Source organism: Bombus vosnesenskii, unplaced genomic scaffold, assembly GCF_011952255.1.
Source record: "Bombus vosnesenskii isolate JDL3184/JDL3185 unplaced genomic scaffold, Bvos_JDL3184-5_v1.1 scf7180000013276, whole genome shotgun sequence".
NCBI lineage: Eukaryota > Metazoa > Arthropoda > Insecta > Hymenoptera > Apidae > Bombus > Bombus vosnesenskii.
The window spans coordinates 150,691-176,511 of NW_022882934.1; the positions used below are offsets into that span (position 1 = coordinate 150,691).

Sequence of the window (25,821 nt, forward strand, 5' to 3'; positions counted from 1 at the left end):
ATATTACAATACGTAATATTATGTTGTCACGTTATTTTTTCCATTATTAAGAGAGAATCTCGTTTCTTTTGTTATTTCCGCGATCAAAACTACCTTCCGATTCGAGAAATCTTATTTTTCCAAAAAGGACACAACCGAACAACGAGCGAGCTGCAACGATTTTCACGTGTCTTCGATTCCTATTAAAACTTCCTATTGAATAAGTATCGATTGCCGCTCGAAAATTTCAAACGCTATATCAGCTGCTATTGGATAAGGAGAAGATGAAAACTCGATGCTGGATTTACTGAGATCCAATCGGTAGAACAACTCGCATAGGTCTTTCCACCGAGCTGAACCGAGCGTCGGGAAAAGTCGCGTCGCGGAAGTACAAACAGGATTTCGCCGCCGTTTCCCGAGGAATCTCATTCCGGGACGAGTGTATCTTTACGAGTGTCGCGGAAATAAAAATCCCCGGAACCTTTCGTGTAACGAGGAAACAGGATACCGCGACGCTTGTACGATTTTTTCGAAAACTTTGAAACACGTCGTCAACGCGACGTTTTATTCTTATTTTTCTATCGAATGTTTGAATATCATTTTTCGACAATTTTCTACATTACGAAGCAGAATAAGAGCGTTTCGTTGATACGTTTCACGAGCGAAAACAAGGTGAAAATTCTATACGAACATGGCCATAAGCATAAAGCTTTATTGAAAAGTTAACGGTGTATTTTAAAATGACGGATTTTGTCAATGCAAGAAGATTGACGTTGATGGACAATTTATTCTCGGACGTAGTAAATTGTTATTTTGTATTATATTAACTTCAGCTCCAGAACGTTTGTATCTTTGCCATTGTTACAGACAAGTATAATAGTCTATCAGTGTACCTGATAATTTCACATACGCGCACACTCATGCCATTTATACGGTTATGGTTGTATTACTGGTCGAATAGTAATTATTTTTAAATTATTTGGTAAATTGAGAAACATTTATATCGATATTATATCGTCGCGTGATAAACATTAATGTGATATAGATATTTATTTTGGCCGTGTACATTTTTGTTCGTTCAAGTGTTTTACAATTGCCGATGCTCTATTTTTCGAAAAATCTAATTAAATTTCTCGACTAAATTATAGCAATCACATCGAAATTTAGACTGTTGACAGTCCATGATCCGTATTTAACGCGTGATATTGTATTTTAAAATGTCGCGTCAGTCTTTATCAATGAAAATATAATAATTAAAAATAGTAAGCTTTTAACAATAAATGAAAAATTATATTTTATACTTCCCTCTAGGAAATTTTTACTTTACATTATATTAAAAGCAATCCTATAAACGTGGTATTCGTATTTCACATTCATTCGCGTCATGGTATTTTAACGTGGAATTTTTAACAGTTTATATATACGTTTATATTTCCATCTTCATTTTATTTTTATTCATAGAAAATATCGACGTCGCTCGTCAGGCAAATTCTCGGCCGTTATGTTCGCTGTATAATGTTCGCGTAAACGTTCGCGTAAACGTTCACGGGAACGTTACTTTGCGTAATGTACAGAGGAATTCTACACAATAATATGCAGAAACATAAAATTGCATTAATCGTTGCTGGGCAAATTCCAAAGCAAATTATTCTGTTTTCTACACTCGAGTGCGTAATATCCTGTAACGATTAAACGCGTCAGGAAGCATCGACGTTAATAGAATATTAATATGTTACGGTTAGATCCGGCATTAATATTCATTTGCAGCGGACTCGTAAAATATCGCGTTGTCGGTATTAATTAGTTTCGCGATTTATATAAGCGATCGAGATCCACTGCTGGTCCAGAGATACGTATTAAATTAATCATCTTTTTAATAACTAGGAGTGTCAGCTATCGATTTGAACGTTTGATCGGTAGATGGACGTACTATGACTCATGAAAATATAATACTTTGATCGCTTGTATCATAGCAAACTTTTATGAATATCGTGCGTCGATCTTAGATCTCGCTGAAAACCTTTGCATATTTACGAGCCTAACAAGACGAAGCAGTAAAATTTCTGCAATCTTGGATTTCTATTAAAAGTTAATCCAAAATCTTCATAATCCTAAATGTTATATTTAAAAAGCTACAATTTCCATACGTGTATATTTCTCATAAAAATCGTAGATTTCTTTTCACACTATTGAGTTTCTAGAAGGCTATCAAACTGAAGCGCTAGAATTCTTACAATCTTGGATTTCTAACAAAATAATTCGGATTTTTCATAGTCCTAAACGTGTCACCTACGATTCCTGTAGCTCTAGATTTCTCGTAAAAATCTTCGATCTCTTCCAAAGCTTTCGAGTCTCTACAAACCCAACGAATCGGAACCCCAAAGTTTTTGCAATTTTGAATTTCAAACAACTAAATCTAGAATTTCCATAATTTTAGACTTCATACAAAAGCTGCAACATCAGGTATCCGATAAAGACGTTTGAATTGCGCCAACAAACAGTAGAAGATTATTCAACAGTTGAAAAATGTTCTGTAGGTTACATAGATAATAGCAAGTTAGAGGAAAAGAAGAGAAGAGTATTTCCTCTGACAAATTGGCAAGCAAGAGACGCGTGAACGTGTAGCATTGGTGCGTACTCGCTGCGTCAAGGTGGACACTGCTTAGGTGAACGATCGATAGAGCAGGTGGCAGCACATCGGTTGCCTGCTCTGTTTCCGGTACTCCGATACTCTACACAGGCCAGGCTCCAATAACACTCGTGTCGTTCGCTTGACAGGCGACTTGGTCGTTTACGAAAATTCGCCCATCGATTGAATCCTGCTCTCGACAGTGAAAAATTTCGCGGCTAGGAAACCGACCAACGAATCCGTCGACAACCGTTAAAAAAATAGGAGACTTAGAGAAGCTTCGAATGTATTTTGAATCATTTACGAATTTAACTCCTCAACGATAAACCTCAAAAATTTAAAAACGAACGTAGAAGACTTTAATGCTGGAGGAAGGAGACTCTTAAAAAGAATATTTTATAGTAATAATAATAATAAAATATTGCAACCAATAGCTTAATGTAATAATATAGAAAGTGTTTTGTTAATTTGTAATCAGCTCCTTGCTTTCGATTTTTCCTAAATTTAATTTTTCCTGACAATTTAAGTAGTAACGAAAATTACAAGAGAGCTAGCCCGGATTCGACATTATACAAATCTCTTTCAAGACCGTTTTTCTACTCCGCATATCTTATCGATAATTCGAGAAATCGATACAAATTACCAAAATTCTTATTTAATGAAACGAGAATGTAATGAAAACCGGAATGAAAATTCACTCATCTACAATCGGAATTCTGTTTGTTTGTGAAAAGGAAGATTCTGCAACGCAACAGTAGGATAATAAAAATAAAAAATAAAACGGGAATAAAGAATGCACAATGTCAACAAATCCTTTCAAATAATCCAAATAATTCTAGAAACCTCGTCGAATCCAACGCGTCAAATCTTCGCGTCGATGAATCTAATTACGTTACATCTCTACGTTATTATTTCTATCAAGAAATCAACGCTTCGTTCGCTCTTAATACGCAATATGCGAATGAAAGAGACTCTGTACGTCGTTTCATCAATAGGAATATTTCAATGAACGTTCTACTCACTTTGCGTATGTCTTCTAGATTGTGAATTTCCGGCGAGAGTCCACCGTGCACGCAGAGGAACTGTTGGTTCATGAGGGCCGCTAGCGGTAGACAGTCAAACGCATCCATGCAAGCGTCGTACACCCTCTCCGAGTATTTTATTTTACCTGAAAAGCAGAAAAGAGGACATGGTCGTCAGAACGAGGAACGATCAGCCTCGGTAGTTGGCGATTCACGTGTCGCTAAAACGCTATTCGATACGCTCGATTGTTTCGTTCTCAGCCTTTTTATACGTAGCTCTGGATGCTCTTTGTATGTCGACAAGTAACGTGAATAGGATGAGAGTGAATAGAAAGAAACGGAGAGGGGGGGAAAAAAGGTAGACGCGAGAGGAAAAAGTTGCTCTTCGGAATTGACTGGCTGTCACGATTCGGAATATTATTGTCTATAGAGCAAGGAATCTTTGAGGTGTCTACGCGTTTCACATCGTTTGTGTTGAATTATTCAGACAGAAAGTTAATTCATCTGGTATTAATGGATCAAAGTTGGGCAATTTATTCGTTTAATGTATTTCTCGCTTTTAGAGGTTTGATGGAATTTTATGTTTTAATGGAGGAACGTGTAATTTGCTTTTTAGAAAGACTACGAGATAAAAGAAAGGTAAATCGAACGTTTGTTTGGGATTGGGGATGTTCTTTTTAGTTTTAATGCTAGCCATGTTCGCTATTAAAAAAATTACACGTCCTTTTCAAACCCCGAGGGTCTATAAAATATCTATGAAAAATTATGAATAAATTATTTTGCTCCGTCAGTTCCACTTTGAAACCTCACCCTCGCACCATTTCGAATACCAAGAACCTTTTTTCCTCCCTCCACACAAACGAGCCAAAGTCACCCTCTTTCTCAAAGAAAATGTTCTTCACGCGTCGATTATTTCGAAGGTGGTGTGAAAAGTCTAGGCCCAGATTTTTCACTGCAGCCAGATACTTTTTTAATGGCCACACGTCAACTTTTGTCGCTTGCCAGCTACAAAGGAGCATGGGACGGGTATCCTCTTTTCCAGGAGGCGGAAGAAAAGGTCGGGGAGAGCAGATAAAAAAAGAAAAGGGAAGAAAAGTCTCTGGAGAGCAATAAAGAAGGGCTGCACGGTAGACGGGCCATGGAACCTCCGTGCAGATTTCCGTGTGCACGTGCGTGAGGACATCGTAAAAGGGAGGACGAATTCAAGGATCGTTTCTTGTACCCAGCCACCGTATGTCCACCGAGAATAATAAATCCCTCTATAGAGGAATTTTCGTTGCCTCGAGTGAAAAGTGAAGCCAAAAGGGAAAACTTAACGTTTCATAGAATAGAAAGAGTTGGGATCTCTTTTTGTCATGTTTGGCTTCTTGAATTAACTGGGTTTTCTGAGTTTTTCTCTTAATATTTCAATCCTCCTTTATGTTTATTTATTTCTTATTTTTATTTCTTATTTTTGAAGAAACAAATTGGAGATTAATAAATAGCTAAAAATAAGTATAAAATAATAAATAATGAAATATAAAGTATTGTTGAAGAGGGGAATTAGAAATTGAAAATTATATCTTCTTAATTTGTCAGTTTGATCTGTCCGTTTGAAAAGTGAGCAAACAAAAATTTAACAACAGGTAAAACCAGATAAAAATTAAGTAAATTACTATTATCGAGATTTTTAAATGTTTTGAAATATTTAAAAGTTCGAATACTTCCGTATGCTATCGTACATTCAGAGTTGTGAAAAATTAATGAAAAAGCTTTCAAACCTCATATCACTGGAAATCCTTGTACCAATAAAACATCCAACATCAGGCAGCCGCCCCATTCTGCCTCGATCAACAACTTTCTTTATCTTCCTCTCTATTTACTTTTTAAAACAAGCTTTCTAAACATCTAAAACAATCGAACCTAAGACCTCCATTAAAAGAACCATCCGTTACAAACTTCCAAGTGTCCCTCGGAACTCTTCAACTCTCTAAATCCACTAACCGACTTCCGGCTCGATTCTGTCTTCTAAACTCCACTTTTCTAACGTTCTCCCTTCGTTTAACGTCTGTAACAACGATCGAAACGATTTTCCTCGCTGAAAGATTCGATCCTAGAGCAAATTCGAGATCTGTTCGGTTGAGATCCCAAGTATCAGCCACGAGAAACGATCTGTCCAGCTTCAACGTCGACAAATCCTCAGACAGGTTGTCCAAAGGATTGCAAGGGAGGTCGTTTTATTGACAGGAAATTCTTCTTGTTCGTCAAGACAGGAAGTTGGATCGGAGGCTGAACTCGACGGTCTCTTTCAGGCTAACAACAACGTTTCCACACTTTGTCCGTCTACTCGACGAATCTACTGTTGACATAATTCAACAGTCGACATAGTCGACATAATTCAAGTTGATATATGAATTTATTACACCCTTGTTCGATGATGTCTGACCAGTTAACTGGGTTCGACGTGTATACACGTTAATCCAGAGCTTCGTTTCGATACGTTTGACGTGTATACTCGTCGTGTGAAATAAAAGATTACCATTGACTATAAAAACTGAAAATTACGTTTTATTGACAGCAAGTCCTTCTTGTTCTCTTGTATACTCGTCGTGTGAAATAAAAGATTATCATTTACTATAAAAACTCAAAATTCTAGTAAAAATTAATACAAATAACATTTAGTGGCATGTTTGCTTTTTTTGCGAAAACCTATTATGTATTTTATGAAAAAAAAAGTTTGATTATTTGATTATTCTCTTTGGTATATCAGTTATGGTCCGTATATGGCTTTTTATAAATTGAGTTGTTTATTTTCCCCAATGAATCCCCATTTTTGTGCTATGCTGCGTATATCGGTTATCCCCCAAATTGTTTTGTGTACTTGTTGACTATATTATCCTTTGGCAATTTTTCAGTTTTTAATAACAATAGCCTTTTCAACGATGAATTATTAATGTTTTATCGAATATAAATATAATCCTTCCTCGATTTGTTTTGCTTCTTTCGTAAAATTTATAATAGGAGCATTCGGCCTGCGTTCGACGTGTATACTCGTCGTCGATAGATTCTAACTACGACCCCTTAAAAGCTTTTTGAAACTAAACTCCGCAGCTAACAGGATAATTGACGATGTCATCTCGAATGCTGGAGATTAGGTTAATTTTGATTAATGATAATACATCACGTTGTTTATTTTTATTCACTTTTTTATCTACTTTGTATCATTGTATGTGTTGTTACTTTATAAGTTACATTTACGTATTATTTTATCAAACTAGTCTTTTTAGTTTATTTTTCGTTTTATCGCTATAAAAATAAATATCTTAGGCTTCTGATAACAATGAGAGTCGCTTCACGTTCTTTTTACCTTTCATGGACTAACATACTAGAACAACAAACCTCTGTTTAACACTTCGACGGTCGCTACTGCGTAAACGTGATTTTGCTCTGCCACCTGTCGTCCGCTGTCGTCATGTTTATGCTCTTTTTTGCAATTTATTCGGCGCGCCGATGACGAATGATTCCTAGATTCGATCGTGTTCCATCAGAGTGAAACGATTTAAAAATACACTGAAAAGACCAGCAATTTGTGAGCCTAACGATCCACTGATAGAGACTGGCGAGAAAACAATTTATTATTCAAATTTCTGTAACTATATGGGAAACAAACAGATAAATAAGTCAGGAAATAAATAAATCAATTCATATATAATGCATAAGTGCACGAAAATACTTAAGATAATATGATAAAGATTTGATTAGTGAAGATGAATGTAACGTGACTTTTTCAAAAAATGTATCATAATTATGCAATAATAAATTGAGCCAGTAAAGTGCCAGTTGGCAGTAAAATTTACGCCCGTCAAAGTGTTAAGTATAATACGATTAAAGCGATAGGATGAAAGTGTAGATTAATCTTGTCAGAAATTGCGACCTGTTTCTAACAACGACAAAGAAAAGAATCACAGAAAGTTCTAGTCTCGACAGAATTATCAAAATTGATATTTCGTTGTCGACAGTATACAACAGGGAACAGCAGGGAAATCTAAGGGGAAAAAGAGAATTCGAAGTTCGTTGTATCGTTTCAAGCAAATAAAATTCTTACTTTCCTGAAATCGTTGTACTTGCTATCGTTTCTGTTTAATTATATCTTTTGAAAGAGAAGCCAGAGAGACATTTCAAAGATTCTCGTTTAATTAGAATCCCCTAAGACTAGAACGTAGAATGAAATCAACGGTTCACGAACAGCCAAAATAGACCGGCGATAAACGTGTCGAATGTAGAGAACTGCGAATCTTGATTATTACGTTGGTTGGTTGTCTGGTTCTTGTTAATTGCACATGGTTCGTAATATCATCCTTGCCAACACGCTTCTACACGCTCCTCCTGCTCAGCTCGGCCTCCTTTCTCGCTCACGCTTCTCTCGTTGTATTAACGAGCAGATCGAGTTCCGTCTCCTTGACTTTCTTTTGATACCAGTCAGACATTGCGCTGGGACACTCCAGAAAGCTCATTTGCGAGCTTTTGACCCGAATAAATAAGTCAAGAACGAAACGATTGCGAGTTTCGTCGCGGCATCATCGCCGAACAACCCTCGTTCTGGCCGTGTGTTTCACCACTTTGTTCGTTCAACGTGCAGCGAACATGGAAACGGCGTGCTTCCGCAATGGATTCGAGCGAATCGAAGAAACGAGAATTGGAATATCGTTGATTTCGACCCCGCCTTTCTTTGATAATAATCGACGAAATATGTAACATTTCTTTTGAAATGATTTAAATCGAGAAATCATTCGGATTGAGAATTTGTTAAATGAGAAACGGGACGTTGGAATTTTCTTTCGAAATTATTAAAGTTGATGGAACGAAATTAGAAAAGAATTATTGAAATTAAAGATTCGCAATTGTTTGGGCAATTTCTAGATTACAATTTGCTTGATTTGTGTGGAAAGGATGGCTAAATTTTGTAGCGCGACAGGAAATTCATAGGAATTTTCAAGAATATTATTTCAAGTTCTTTGGAGATATTTTTAACGTAAAATACGTTCTCTCTGTGCCGTAACTAAGAAACGAATGATCAACAACCCGTTCTTCCATGAAATATTCCTATATTTCATTCCTATCTTCCCATCGTTCCACATTTTATTCCTCATTTCATATCGCGCTATGCACATCTCTGTTTGAAAATGAACTCACAATCCATTACAAGATTATAAAATCCTGATCGCGATGGAGCCGCATAAATCCAAAGGATTCAGTTTCATCCAGTGCACGATCATCCAGTTTCATTGGAGTTAGAAATCGAATGATTCGGTCTTTGACCTTAACCTGATTCCAAATCGACACGGTTAAAATCGCGAACGTAACACAGTGGCGGGTTAACACGAGCCTCGTAAATACACGCGGCTTGACCCAGTATCGGACAATTTTCCAAGGATCGATACGGTTTTCCACGGGCCGCCTCCGCTGCGCCACGCAGAGAGCCTCGAGATATCGCTGATTGCACGCGGAAACTCTCGGATCCTGCAATTCCACGAAGATCGCGCGAGAACCTCCAGTCGAAGCTACCTGAATAAATGGTCCCTGGACCTGGAGATCCCGGATCCGCGATAATTTCGTCGGATCACGAATGCTCACGACAGTTTGACGTGTTCCGTGGCGAAATGGAATTTCGCCGAGGAATCTCGCTGGATTTCCGGGCTTAGAGAAGCAGATACGGGTAGCTGAAAGTATTATTTTGTTGGATTTTCGGTGAATGGGAGAGATGGAAATATATATGTTTGTGCTTGACAGTGAAACGGGAAATAGAAATATTTTTTGCATGACTTTTTCATCTTCTTGTTGGTTAAAATTCATGAACAACTTCTTAGTGTTGTAAACGTACGTAGATTTATTGAATTCGTTGAACAACGATCTAGTATGATGGTAAATGAAATTTTTGACCGACTATCTACTACGATGATTCATACGATGGTTAGTGTAATCCACGTTTGTAATCAATGTTTGTTTCTGTTGAAGTGGTCACCACTTCTAAGAAAACTCTACATCTGGTCTTTTTAGTTTTCTCAAGCACCGAAACCATCGACAGCGTATAGACAAAAGACTGCGACGAAGACAGACCATAAACAATAGACAAGCGACGTTGGCTTCGGGGTTTTCAGTTATTTGGTAACACATCTAGCGTGCGGATCTGGATCAGCTCAAATTGTATTCTTACTTATAATTACTCTTCTATTTAAATATATTTTCTACCTTATAATTTATCCACGAGTTTCTCTGTTTACACATCAAATAACCTCAACAGTTTTGAAGAAAACTGTGAATTCTAGGCAATTAGGATAACAGGAGTATTTAAATTACGTGGTTGACGTGGTTCCAAAAGAATTTTGGAAAGAAATTCATGCAAATTAATAGAAGCTAGAATTCATTGATAGAAATAATACGTATTTCTATCTCTTGTTATTTCTACGTATGTGTTCCTAAATTTCGTGCTTCAAATGTCATCATACATAACATAGTTGTTAATATTTCTTTTCTGTAAACAGTTCAAAGGTGTGTTCAAGGTTCTACTTATTTGTCAAATCGTTCGTTCCAAATTTCTATTATGTCAAAGGATTAAGATTTCAACAAGATTATTTCAAAGTAGTACAAAGCTAGTAAGAAGATTCTGAATCAGGATCTACTGATATAGGATGCTTAGAGTCGAAGAAAATAGCAGAAACACTGGGATTTTCTACTGAAATATTCTTTTTAATGATAATATTATTTAAAGCCTAAGAAGATGGTAGGAAACCAACGTTCAATTTCAAAAAGTAAACGAACGTAACAGAGAGGCAGAAAATATTAAAATCCTGCTTTGTACGATACCTAATAAGAGGAAATCTGTTTGTGGATAGAAAATCGGTTTAGTTCAGCATCATAATAAAGAATGCTGCAAGTTTCGACGAAATAAAGAACACGAAAGATGAGAATGAAATATTCTAAAGCCTGGATTCTATTCAGATAGCTAACCATGTACATATATATGTATGTATAGGTGTGATTTTGTAGAAATTTGAAATACGAAACTTGGGGAATTGAAACCGAGGGAAATCAGAGGCGATCCATTGAAAATCTACCGAAATTCGCCGCTCTCGTGAAAAAAGGGCGACGAAAGATAAAAAAAAATTTTTGCTTCAGCAAATATCCCAAATATACCGAAATAATTTTCTCCTCTGGAAATCAAAGAATTTCCAAACGACTGAGCTATCGAACTATGAATTCTTCTAAAAAACGTTGAACGTATGAAAAATTCATCGAAAGATCATAGATTCATGAACTCCTGGAAACGCTTACATTTTCGAGACGTGTTCTTCGTGAAAGCGAGATTACTTACATTCTTGCTTAAATGTGAAGTATTCCGTGAGATGACGGCATTCGTGGTTGCCTCTGAGAAGAAACAGTGTGTTTGGATGGCACAGCTTAAGTGCCCACAGGTACAATACGCACTGCAACAAAGAAGAGAGACAAATTGTCATTTTAATATGCCAGCATTCTTCTATATTATCGTGTCTCGTAATCAAAATCTATAATCTTTTATTCACGATAGAATTTTGGCTATAAGTTATTGTCCAACTAAATATAGTATTTTGGTTTAACGTTCGAACAACAACCAACGATTATAAAGAAGTGGAAATGGAACGGTATATGAGAAACAAGTTTTTAAAAATAAGTTATTCGAATCGCCAAAAAAAAAAAACGCACGCTTACAAATTTATCAATTTCCTACGGAAGTTTACGAATTTTAGTTGACGCGGTTCCACCGGCCATAGCAATATTTATAAATATCGTTAATATTTATGTTATTTATATCGCGAATAACAGATTTAGTGCACGAACGCTTCTATAAATTCTATAAATTCACGAATCGCGATAGATTAAATGGGGAACCTGGGGCGGAAAATAAAAGATTCAAAATTATCGGACTGAAAATCGCGCGTATTTTTTCTCCCAGGATCTTTGTAGCGTTGCGTTGGCGCGAGCGAACAACGCGAGAACATCGATGGCGACCCGCTTTATTTTCCCGGGAAATTTGCTTTTTATAGAGGCCTGGCCCGGCTGAGCGATTCCAGCGCGGAGCTGAAAACGCGTTATTTATCCGCCCGTCTTTTCGTCTCTAGTCTCTATTTCTCTCGGTTTCGCGCCCTGGCTCTATAATTTATAACGCGCCATGAATTACATTTACCGTGTTGGAACGAACGAATTGTACTACGATGCCTCGTGTTCAGACCTACAGAGAAAACGAAAGAATTCCAACACATGTAGACACCATTTACGAGCATATTATGTATGTTGCGAGAAACATTTTGAAATAGCGTTATTATGAGACTCGTCTATCATGATTGTATTCCTAAAGACTGAAAACGAATTGGAAAGAGTATACAGAGGATACGAAATGTTCCGCGCAAACATATATTTCGCGGAGATCGCCAAAGTATTTAAACAATATGAATACAATGAACAATGCAAATTTTTGTCGTTTATACGAAACAATGTAGAATTTAATTATTCTATATTCATATATTATTTTTAAATAACAATATTCAATAATATTTATAAATAAAACTAGCGATATTTGTAAACAAAATTTGTCGCAAAATTTGTATTTTGAAGATCGTAAAAGTATCTAAACAATATTATACAGAAAAATGCAAGTTTTTGTTGTTTATACGAATCAATAAAAGTGTTTAATCATTCTATATTTATATATTATTTTTAAATAACAATATTCAATAACATTTATAAGAAATAGCGATATTTATAAACGTTTATGACCGAGATTTGTAAACATTTTGAAGATCGCAAAAGTATCTAAACAATATTATACAGAAAAATGCAAGTTTTTGTTGTTTATACGAATCAATAAAAGTGTTTAATTATTCTATATTTATATATTATTTTTAAATAACAATATTCAATAACATTTGTAAGATATTTGTAAATAGCGATATTTATAAACGTTTAGTAACGAAATTTGTAAACATTTTGAAGATCCCGAAGGCAATTAAATAATTCATAGCAATTACGCTATATTATATTACATTACATTATAGTATCGCTACTAACAACTATAATATTTATATATTTTTTATTGGATAGAACATTACAATCGATTCTCACAGAGAATTTTTATGAGCACCTGTATATAGAATTAACAATATTTATAAACGTTTACGAATAAAAATATACGTATCGTTTTCCATAGAATCTCTCGATTCTATAGGAACGAATCAAAACATTGCATCGTATGAAATACAAAGTTCGGTGGAACTTTACTGTAAAGATCACAAAGGCATTCATGGTGATAGATAGAAAGAAGCATTATTCGCTTTATTTGAGGCGTTGGTTAATTAATTGCAGTGACCAGCTCGACGCGAGACGACGAAATTAGCGGAACTGGCATGCACCGCGAACAAAAGCGCCTACGCGAAATCTTCGTTCACGTTTCAACGCAATTGGTCGGCACGTAATTAATCTTCCCGTTTTCTCTTTTTCTGTTTCTCGCAACGCGCGTTTAATACGAACTACAGGCTGTTGAGGTTGCATCGTCAATGATAAAAGTGAGAATTTTGGCAGAGAAGTAGCAAATTCCTTTCCTTTTATACCTCTCCAGTTTCATGATTAAGCGTACAGTTGTTTGAGATTTCGCATCACGCTAACACTACCTTGGGCAGTGTTAGTAACTGGCTTTTAGTTAAAAATAGTTACTATATAAATATAAATCGATGGAGATACGAAATATGCAGATATATAGATATATCTATTATTAGAAGCTAATGTAAAATTAAAGCAACACTCAGAATTGGGAAATCTAATGTGAATTATGTAAACTAAACTAAACTAAACAAGAGATGATGATTCTATTATGCACGATGATTTACGGCGTCAGACGATACTATTAAATCACAACTTCGTTTTAATGCGTATATTCTAATTCAGGAATAGAATGGACATAATCGATCGTTGTCAATTGCTATTGCGATGTTAATAAATGCTACCATTAATTTAACAATATTTGCGATTAAAACCAGGCGATATAACGTTACTAATTTCTAACCTTTAAGCGTACTACAATTATGAAAATTTGCATCTCCTAGGGATTTAAGGAAATTCAAGTAAAATCTACCCGAAGAAACTCGTCGCTGAAAAGGACGAAAACTTTTCTGAGAAAAGCTCGCAACGCTGCTCCAAAATATTAGGTTGTCCGAAAAGTGTCTTTCTTTTACAGACAACGATACATCTTTATACAAACATGAAACCTAATCTGTATATGTATTTATCTCGATAAAACTAAATGGATCATACGTAATTCAATAAAATAATATAAAACGGAAAATGTTGTGCATCCGTTATTTCCTTATAAAACGAAAGAAACTTTTCGGACGACATAATAGCTAGGAAAAAATGAATTACCTAACAAAATACCAATGTTTTCTCAAATTTCATTAAAAATTTCCCATCCAACTTATAACCTAGTCCCAATACATAAATTCATTCTCATTCATAAATTCTCTCCAAAATCCAAGAAAAGAAAAAAGAAGAGACAGCCCACTTACAATCCCACAACAATAATTTATTTCCGATGAAAGCGCATCGATGAAGTGCACGTACGGTTCGGCGGAAAACAATCGTCGAAACTTGGCCGCGTTAGTAAAATCGATATCGAAGGAAGGGCGAATGGGTGGCGAGAAATGGGAGAAGTCAGGAGGAGGGGCAGGGCCAGGCTATGTTTTATTCATCGTGTATACATTAACCGTTTGTTTCAAATGCGGGTATCCACAGGTATTAATGCACGTCGCGCATATTCCACGACCTAGGGAACAATCGCGTATAAGTAGCTATGAATACGCGTGAACGCGCGTCGCCGCTATTGTTCCTGACCGGGCTGGCTTGATAACAGGATTATGAGTGCATTTTCGTTTTATTAGGCGAGATGCCGCCGGCTGAGACACGTTGCGAGTCACCGACTTCATTATCAGAGGCACGTGAAACAGCGAAATTATGGTAATTCCAAAAGACTAGGAGAATCGTCGCGACATATCAACGTCGATTCGATGATTTCAGGATATCTTAATCGTAAATTTTTTGAAAATCGTAATTTTCCTATCAATTTGCCATTGTTATTTAACCTATTAAGCATCCGCTGGCATAATGGGTCCTTGCGTTCCAGCCGAAATTTTCATCGCTCACTTTCTCCAAAACGAGGGTGTCAGACCTGTCGCACCTGAAAAACCTTGCACCAACAAGGCTTTGATTAAGGTAAAATAAGCGCTGTGCTTCCAGTGACCCGTATTGCCGCCCACAGTCTTTTTGATAAATAAGTGACACTGATTGTGTAAAATATATTGATTGTGTAAAATATATATGTAATATCGTGATATAATGTGTTTACAAAGAGTGGACAATAGAGATGTTAATCAGACAGAAAAAGACGATTGTTGTTCAACCTGAACTATTCACGCCAAACGCACAGAAAACAGCGCAATCCACACTCTCTCGGCAACGCCACTCGCAACCTCTGTCTCCGCTCGTCTCGCACACGGCTCCTCGGCTCGCACTCTGCTTTTCTACTCGCACTCTGCTTTTCGACTAACGCTCTGGCCGTTGCCGCATTCCGTTGTCTTTTTCCTAGACCCACCGCACACGTGTTCTGCAAGCGCTCGTGGCCAGGGTCACGTAGGTCTTTTCCACGAAACTATGCACTTGAAAAGACCGATGACACATTGATGGGCCCGACGGCGCCTCGGCTCTCGCGACATTGTTTATAGTTCGCCCGATATTTCTTAGGCCTTTCGTCCACGATACTACACTCGGCCATCCTGCAATAACATCTGCCCTCAGATGTTGCCTTCTATCTCGCTGTCATCAGATGCGTCACTTTCGGCGTTTAGGACCCAAGGTTTCATAAAATCGAGGTGTGTGCGGGTCCTTCCTTCGGTACTGCTTCGCACGCTTTCTTCTTTTCTTGTAATTTCGCAGGTTCCCTTCTAGCTTACCTATGTTTCGTTCGGTTAGGCTACAGTCAAGGCAGTTGGATACCACGTGTTCGACCTTTTCGCGTAACCCCTTGAACCAGAAGTCCTTCTTGCCCATAGCTTCTGTTTTGGTAACCTCGAAATGCCCACGCTCGTGCGCTTGCCTGACTACTTGAGCCCGCATCACCTTCGATACTACTATTAGCACATCGTCCTTACACTCCTTATACAAAATATTGTTTCTTACTACCTGCCCATCGGCCTGACTGCACGTTGCGGCGTCCAAAATCCTACGGACTTCAATGTCTTTGTTCTGTGCCCTTCTCAACCGTGCAATCAGCCCGTCTTCACTCTCCGTTACATACATAGTGCTCGGCAGGGGGTTCCTACTCGAAGCATCTACATGCTGCATACTTTTCCCCGGCCGATGACACACCTGATACTTAAACTCGCCTAGTAACAAGGCCCATCTAGCCGCACGCACACACAAATCTTTCTTTCTAACTACACCTATCGGACTCGCATACTCCGAGTCTGACGATTTGATGACACCCTCGTTTGTCCACGCTTCCATCAGATCATCTACTTCCTTTCTTTCCGACGGCGCCAGTCTTCGCGGTCTTCGCGCTACCGGCTTGTCGCTTTCCAAAACTACTTTTGCGGTTATTCCGACGTCTCGCTTCTTCTCCGGCCTATACCCCCTAACGATATCTCGAATCGCTTCACGATAATGCGGTTCCTGTACGTGTGTTAGGTCTGTTTCGTCAGTCTCTTCTACTACGTTAATTCTAAACACATCCGACACGTCTTTGTTAGTCTGTTCGTCAAGCCGCAAGAAAGTCACTTCGCCCCGTTTAACCCGTAACTCTACCTGATCCAGAAAATCAGTGCCTAACAACAGGCCGTGCTTCGTCAATATTTTGTTTGAAACAACGTGCAAAGTGATTGGCAGTTTACACCCATCAACCGTCATTACCTTAGTGAATTCACCCCAGGTCTCATTGCCAGCGGAACCAAAACCGTCGAACTTAAACTTGCATTTACCTAGCGGTGGTGACCCTAACCTCGCATACTCGTCTGATCGGATGAACGTGAGATCACTACCCGTATCCACTAATGCCACAAACCTACAGTCATCTATCGCCACTTCTTTCACATACTTCCCTTTTTCGGATCTTGACACTACGCAAGTCCCTTTCGGTCGCGCCGTACACCTCGCTGCAATATGTCCAAATCCGCTGCACTCGGAACACCTAACACCTTCTCCCCTCTCCGGACACTTAACACTTAGATGATCCTCACTACCGCAAATGAAGCATCTTCTTTTCTTCATTGCATCTACAGATTGACTGGGCTTCCCGTTCTTCTGGGTTTTAGCCGGCTTCACAATCGACTTTGCTCTGCGACTCTTCTGCTCTTCGTACATCACTAACCTCTTCCTCAACTCTTTGATTGACGTAGCGCCGTACAATACAGCCTTATTGTTCTCGTCGTCTATTATTCCATCCACTATGTATTCCACCTTTGCTTCCTCCTCCATGTCCACATGGCTGGCTATTTCGAGCATACGGTACATGTAAGCCAAACATGCTTCATCACTCTCCTTTTTCGTTTCTTCAAGTTTCTGATGAACTTGCCTACTGTTGACTTTCCCCGAAAATTCTTTCACTAGCCCCCTCTTCAACTCATGCCAAGTCCTGGCATGACACTCGAATCTCGCAAATATTTTCGCTGATCCCTTCAGCAGCTTCCTGGCGTAGACTGCCTTCTGCCCATCCGACCACATGCACGTATCAGCGACTTCCTCGAACGACTCGAACCATCGTTCGACATTTTCACCTTTGTCGCCACTAAACGACTCTAATGCATCTTCGACGTCTCTAAAACTCAGTGTCGAACCAACGCATGCCCTTCGACAATATTCATCACGGTCCTGATACACCCTTCGCGTATCTCTCTTGTATCCTCTTGCGTTTTTCTTGTCATCTTCATCCTCACTTTCGTCGTCGCTTTCTTCTTCCGACGATATGTCGTTACCATCCATGGCCGCTTGTAGCCGTGCGCGTAATTCTACTTTTCTTCCCGTCGTTTTTAAACCCAAACTAGCGAGGCGCTCCTTCAACTCCTTCGTATTCATTTTCTCAACATCTTCATCTTCGTTACAATCACGCTCAGCTCTCTGTACATTTTCTAAATCTCGTTGACCGGTTAGCTCTTCACCGCCCGTCGATCCCTTACGATACGATTGTCCAGCCCTACACGCCCGATTCAGCCTTGCAATCAGCACTGACCTCACACCCGATATAGGGAGGTTCATTCGCGCGAGCTTACTCCTCAGCTCCTCCAGCGTCGAACCCTCTTCACCCGACAATCGCTCGTCCCCGACGTTTGCCATTTTTCACACTACACAAACTTAAACCGTCAACGATATCGTCTTTTACCGCACCGCGTACCGGTAAATTCACAACTAGCTCGAATAGCTCTGTTAAACCGTTTCGTTTTCTGTCTTGTCCAATCCCGGACGAGCCCCCAAAAATGTAATATCGTGATATAATGTGTTTACAAAGAGTGGACAATAGAGATGTTAATCAGACAGAAAAAGACGATTGTTGTTCAACCTGAACTATTCACGCCAAACGCACAGAAAACAGCGCAATCCACACTCTCTCGGCAACGCCACTCGCAACCTCTGTCTCCGCTCGACTCGCACACGGCTCCTCGACTCGCACTCTGCTTTTCGACTCGCACTCTGCTTTTCGACTTACTCTCTGGCCGTTGCCGCATTCCGTTGTCTTTTTCCTAGGCCCACCGCACACGTGTTCTGCAAGCGCTCGTGGCCAGGGTCACGTAGGTCTTTTCCACGAAACTATGCACTTGAAAAGACCGATGACACATTGATGGGCCCGACGGCGCCTCGGCTCTCGCGACATTGTTCATAGTTCGCCCGATATTTCTTAGGCCTTTCGTCCACGATACTACATATATATATACTGAAAATTGTGTAAAATATATGTAATAATAAAATCTTGTGGAATTTTAATAAATTATTTTTTCGACTTTTTAATTCGTTTCTATGAATCATTTTATTTTCCAAGTTAACGTCTCGTATCGTTTTTCGATAATAATCCAATAAAAAATCCCGCAAACATAGATCTCCGATTAATTATACTTTTCTAAGGCAAATTTCTTTATATTTTTGATCCTGAATGATCATGATCCTGTGGGCAAAATCCTACAATTACTTGTTTTATATAATTATTTATTACAACACTGTGTACTATCAAATAACTTCGCGTCGAAATTTTATTTTTATTACAGAAAGGTGCAAACACTTGGTTGAAATATCACTTGTATGTAGTATCGGGAAGAAGGGCCCAAGAAACGTCGAGCTAACTACAATGTCGCGAGAGCCGAGGCGCTGTCGGCTCCATCAATGCATTACCGGGTCCTTCAGGTAAATAGGTAAATAGCCGAAAAGACCTTCGTGACCCTGGCTATGAGCGTCTGTAAAACACGTGTGCGGTGGGCCCAGCAATAGACAATAGAGCGCTACAACGGCCCGAGAGGCAGTCGAACAGCAGAGTGCGAGTCGAAAAGCAGAGTGCGAGTCGAAAAGCAGAGTGCGGGTCGAAAAGCAGAGTGCGAGTCGAGAAGCAGAGTGCGAGTTAAGCGGAGACGGAGGTTGCGAGTGGCGTTGCCGAGAGAGTGTGGATTGCGCTGTTTTCTGTGCGTTTGGCGTGAATAGTTCAGGTTGAACAACAATCGTCTTTTTCTGTCTGATTAACATCTCTATTGTCCACTCTTTGTAAACACATTATATCACGATATTACATGTATAATAAACGAGAGACTATAGTAAGTACCTGAGAATATTTTCAGATTTTTTAAAGTCCGAAACAACGAGAAACCAGGCTAGGAAATGGAAGATCGTGCGGTTCACATTAGTCGAAAACCATATTCCCGTCAGTGGGTTAAGTACCTGAACTTTCGGACGTTAGCGGGGAGATGCGATCTCGAAGAAGCGCGCCAACGGGAGTCGTAAATTCCCGTTAAGATTCGACTAATCGAAGCTACGAATCGTTCGATCCCTTATTTCTTGTGGGATAATAAGGGCGGTTGATCGAATATAACGCTACTATTAACAGGTTACTATATATTTTGAATGATCCAACAACTTCAGTGTGATACAAGATTGCGTATTTGAAATGACAACTACGAATGAGTACGACCTTTCGTGTCGACTATGATGATGTATCTTTTGTCGATTGACTGTCTTCGACTTGTAGATTCTGCTTGACTTCTGACTCTTGCTGTCCTTTGACTCGGGTTGATGTAGAATGACTGATGACATTTGTCTGTTGAATGTTACTGTGGAACAAGTCTAGTGTAGTAGAGGAAGTTGAGTTGACTCTCCTGATGTCGTAGAAGAAGTGAAGTTCGTTCTTATATGATTACGGAGGAAAGCTCGGTAAGGGTGTGCCCACGAAGAACGTGGATTCGTTGCTCACACCTTTCGTCAGGAAAGTGAGGGTAACGATCCGCGATGCCGATTGGTTATGACCAACGTTAGGAATGAAGATAGAAGGAAGAAGCCTCCGACCAACGTGGCTCATGGGCGACATTGTTTATGGGAGAAACCAGCTTTTCCGTTAGACAATTATTCGTTTTTCTCATTAGATGCAATAGATCTAAAGACTGTTTTAAGTACCAGCTATAAACCGAAAATACTTGCAGGATTAAAGGTTCCTGCGAGTATTAGATATAAGAATAAGATTCGGTTTATGGTGGGGCCTTAGGTCTATTGAGGGTCTGTCCATTTCACGCGACGTAACAGTAATGATAGTTTATCGTAATGTTACGAAGACTACAAGTTTTTAAAATTTCATGGAATCATTGAATTCATGTAGGATAAAAAGAAAGAAAAAATTACGAAGTGGAGAAATCATTTTCGATCGAACTCCTCCTCCTCTCGTTTTCTTCTCGTCATTTCTTTTTCTTCAAAGACGAAAAGAATTAAAAATTGCAAATCGAAGTAATATTTTTTACTGAAACTTGTCCATTAGAGAATCAAATTACAATACAGTGTATTCATTTTTCACTTTGCCATATTTAATGATTAAATGATCCAAGAGCGAATGTCACATGCCGAGATATCTGTTCGTCTGGAACAGAACGCGTGTAATTAACAAGTTCGTCGAATCATTTAAGTGCACGCGTGTCTTTTGTTCATTTACGAAACTACCGGAGTAGCGGTTAATTACTCGTCACACGATTGTTCATCATCAGAGGGCTGATTAATAGAAATTTGGAAAATGATCGACGCGCGCGTCCGCTTTTGTTCTTGTCACGCGCTTATGCGTTGTCCGCGTGTCTGTTACCCGCTATCATCGCTATTACCTCTCATTGTGAACCCCCATTTTCGTTTTATTATTAGATACGATAGTCTATTTCGCGAACACAGAATCGCAGTGTCCTATGTATATCAATCCTAAGCTTTAGCCTCGCGAATTTTACCTTCTAGTAATCTCTGCTGCAATATTCTTGCACGTTTACGCTATAAAGTTGTTTTTGAAGGAAAAAAAATCGTCCATTGAAACTTGTATGTCGCTACAATTACGAAATTTTGTCATATCAGAGAATAAATAAATATACAAAATAGAATGCACCATTAAATAGAATTTTTACTTTCTATAGAAATATATCGTTGAAGTAATTCTTTTTTTGTAAATAGAGTGCATTTTTAAGTAGAATTTTTAGTAGAAATTTCCATAGAAATACAATGCATCTCTGAATTAATTTTTCTTATTTAATTAATTTTCTTCGCAAATACAGCGCGCTGTCAAAAAATCCTTTCGAAATTTTTAATATCTACAGTGGTGCATTCTCAAGTGAAATTGTTCCGAATTTAAAACGAAACGCACTTCTCAGTAAAATGTCTCCATTGTCGATGAATTAAACGCTTCATATCTCGTTTCTAGAACTATAATAGAGAAGAAAAGAAAAGCATAGGTGCTTTCAGAAAAATTTGCCATTTCAAAGAATTGGATGATAGCGCTTGGCTGACTGTACTGCAACTTCTAGAGGCTGCTGTGCACAATAGAAATAAGGACGACTCTAACGTGCATATAACGCCTGGGCCATGTTACTCTAACACGTTTTATACACTATATACGTTTTATACACTGTACATACTTAAGCGGTGCACGTGGAATCGGGAAATCTTGGAAGTACGTGGCCTGAGAATTTCATTGTAATTCCATTTTATGGGATATAACCTCGATTTTTTCCCTCCCGTTTTTCCTTTCTTGCTTGGAAACTCGGGGAAGTTTGCATACGCGTATACAGAGGGCAGGAAAAAGTTGGGAGAACTGGAAAATCTTTTAAAAAAATTATTAATTAGAGCACGACGTGATTTTTTAGAAAACGAATAACTTAGTTTCGAAAACGAATAATTCCACTAAAAGACGCATAAAATCTTTTAAAATACGACGCTACATAAATTAAATTGTAAATGTCAGTCATAATTGCCATTTAAAGATTGAAAATACTCTTTTACATCGACTAGTATCAAATCCTTTCTTCTACTTTAATTTTCTTTACTTTCTAGTCGCGAACGATCGTTCAATAATTTACGACTCAAATAAAAACTCCAATAAAAGAACATTCGCAGAATTAAAAAAGTGTTTATTTTTCTTGCACATCATTCTCTTTTATTAATGCTAATAAAAAATGACGTGAACAAAATCTGTAGCTATTGAATTAGTTATGCCCTACACGGTACACACGTGATACATCTAACTATACGTTAACGACAAAAATATGTTTGTACTTAATTTTACAATAGTTTAAGAAGATATATTTTAACAGTGCTTTCGATTTTTTCACTGCGTCTCCAAACTCTGCCAAGGCGATCATTTTCGTCTTGGAACGCGGTAAACAATTTTAACAAGAGACAGAGATCGGTACATATTACAAGACGATTCTACTAATCTGTACAAACGAAGTAACGTGGTTAAAGACAAGAGAATCTGGCACGATGACTAATGCCACCCACGGTGACTATGAGCGACGTTGTCTGGATCAGTGACACGGTGCATGATCATTTGCCAAGCCGATAAATTAGACGCGCAGCTAAGCGTTGCTTTGCAACGTACCCCGAAGAATCGTCCCGATTGTGATCCACGATCTTCTCAATCTTATTTACCTTCCAATTTTGCGAAACAAAAATATCAGCGTCCGGTCACGCCTGTCACAAACAATGCGCTCTTTCCGAAATTTCTACGCCAATTAAAATTACACGTCGCGTGAAATTAAAATATTTCCATTTGATTTTAGGACAACAGATTCTTTGCACATGTCGGAACATGTAACAAAACGTGACACATGTTTACAGCCGAATCAGCGAAATTATTTAGTCGATGATTGTCTTGGTTGATGGAACGACATAGATAAAGATTCTCGTTTGGCAAGTTTGCGACAGGATCGCGAAGAGAAAGGGATATCTTTGAATCGAAGTACGTTGTTGGCAGTGTTGAATGATGTTTGCTGACAGGAAGTTTAGAGGTTTTAATCTTTGTCGTCTTCGATAGCCAAAAACCGTGTCCTACATCATAGGATCGAATAGTATCGAGGATAATTCAGGTTTTATAACGATGAAACAAATTTTTCTAAAACTAAACTTCAACTTCTCATTTAGAATCAAATTCTCGTTAGAATCAAAATTACCTAAGACTAAACTTGAAAATTTACTCGATTCATCATGTTGTCTCGTAGATCTTTTTCCAGAAAGCTTCTCAATTTCAGTTAAATTGCCAAAAATATTTTCATACAATTAGACGAATAGAATTTACACAAACCTATTCGTGTAAACAAAAATTTTTGACAATTTAACTGAAATTGATGAACTTTCTGGGAAAAGACTTACGAGACAACATGATGAATCGAGTAAATTTTCAAGTTTAGTCTCAAGTAATTTTTATTCTAATTGTTTGAAACATTAGCTACGTTTAAACTGATACTTCTGACGATCCTTGAAGAGATTTGTTCTAGAAATAACGCCACTCTAGAGCGCAACAACCAGAAGATATACTCAACTGCTTAGGTATTTTTATGTGAACATAATCATTATCCTCTCATTTAGTTGAGTAGCATTCCCCTGCAGCTCAACATTTCTACATTCTACATCGAATATACGAAAGAACCCGTAAGAAATAATAATAATAAATTGCACATCACCGTACCTAAAACCTTCCACCGCAAATCGTATAAACCTAAACTTAATTTGCCTCTAACTCTCGCACCACGATCAATCCGAAACAAGATGCTACTTACCAATCCTAAACAGTAAATTCGTAACGAAAAGGTAACGTCATTGAGTAGCAAAGAACACATTCAACCACAACGTTCGCCGAGCACCAGACGTCAAATTATCCTCGCGAATAGGTACATACAATCGTCACGTACAGCGCAGAAATCAAGGCAATCACACACTCTCTCACAGGCCTCTTTCGTAACTACAGAACCTAACTCAAACCGAGACAGGAATTTTACTCTTCGTTCATTTTCAAACGAATCCAAAGACACTCAAAGTTCGCGGAAACAGAAAGTAGGAGATCGACTTCTGAACGCGTTCTACTGGCTTAACGCGCCGAACCATCGATGTTTGCTCGATATTCATCTTGCGTTGGGAAGATTCGCTTTTGGCGAGAATTCGAACTGAAAGAACTTGGCCATTCGCGTTCAATCGCCCTTCAAACCGAAATAACGAACGAGACGTTGTCTGCGCGACCATTTTACAGTGCGCAAGCCGCGGAACAATGACCAGGTAAATGATTTCATTGCGATATGGCTGCGGTATCGGGCGTAATTATAGGACGAGCAAAAAGGGAATATATCGTTTCAGTGGTATCACAAAAGGACGGCAGAAGTACAAAAGAGTCAGCGAGAACAACGCAGACAGTCGAACGAATTAACGAAGTGAAATTAATTGACTCGAGGGTTACGTCGAGGCCGTGGAGTTTTCAGTTATAAGGAAATTGCGCGTTTGCTCGCGACGATCGCTGCCAAAAATTGTGCAACTTGGACGACTCGCTTGCGTAACGACGTTTTGTGCATCTAAGTCCGCCGCGATCTTCCAAATTTTGTACCTTAATTTTAATTTTCCTCTGGTAATAAATAAACGGAATTTTTATGTTTTAACTCATGACCGTTTTCATATGTTCAAATATAATTCACGAATATTGCAAACGTTTTTGTAAGAATGATATGAACCATCGTTAATTTATAACTAATAACACGTATGAATATTTAGAGCGAACAATTGAAACAATATTTTCTGTTTATATCCACGTTGCTGTCATGCTCACAATATTTGCACTCTTGTTGATTCTTAATATGATTTTCCAATGAAACAGTTCTTCAGTTTCTTCATTTAAAAAATTTGCAGTCTTAATTTTACCATTTTCGTGCTTTTTACCTTATTCCGTGAATTGGTAAGGTGTAAGTCATTCCATCGAAATAAACGAATGGCCAGTATAAATATGAAAATTTTATTCTCACATCTCTAAATGAAATATGTATCTGCTAAGTGTTCTAAAATTAATATTACCACGCGGGACGAAATATTTGCAAGTTTGTGAAGATTCAGGAAAAGATACGAGAAAGATATAAGGCAAAAACTTTACTCGAAGGCAGCTTAGAAGGTTACAAACATGTCCCATAAATTTTTTCCTAACGTGTTGCTAAACACAAGTTCTCAAGAGACAAACGTATTTCTAATCGATCATCGCCAAAACTGACCCAAGAGCTTCCGACCTCTTCGAACTACTCCAATCTCTCTCTATTCCGCACATCGCCAAGAAAACGTATCGAGAGGCCAATTCCCATAAACTACGGAGACCATTTACGTTCTCCCAATCTTCTTCTAGCAAAGGATCACAGGAGATATCTGACCTTAACGTTGAATGGTCCAGCCTTCTTCTCTAAGAAGAAAATAAAATTGTTCCCTCCCCGCGTTCCGATAATCGTATCGTCGTTTTCCTCCGAGTAATTCCGTGGCTGAATATCGATAAAAACGAGCCGGAAACAATGTATTTCTCGTAGGACTGTATCTCTGACTAGAACCGGAAATAAGAGTTGCCGGGGACGCACATAAGAGAAACCCGATGAACGATATCGCCGATAAGAACGATAAGAGAGGGTC

At 38.4% G+C, this 25,821-nt stretch overlaps 1 protein-coding gene across 9 annotated transcripts in view; it reads right to left on the reverse strand.

Annotated features, from left to right (window-relative positions):
* LOC117231917 (serine/threonine-protein phosphatase 2B catalytic subunit 3-like) overlaps positions 1-25,821 on the reverse strand; it is a 151,301-nt gene that overhangs the window by 56,462 nt on the left and 69,018 nt on the right. For all 9 annotated transcript variants that reach the window (XM_033490873.1, XM_033490872.1, XM_033490881.1 and 6 more), the window contains exons 4-5: positions 10,982-11,093; positions 3,631-3,776 (exon numbers count right to left, since the gene is read on the reverse strand). In XM_033490873.1, coding sequence (XP_033346764.1) covers positions 3,631-3,776; positions 10,982-11,093 — 258 coding nt within the window. The remainder of the gene's footprint in view (positions 1-3,630; positions 3,777-10,981; positions 11,094-25,821) is intronic.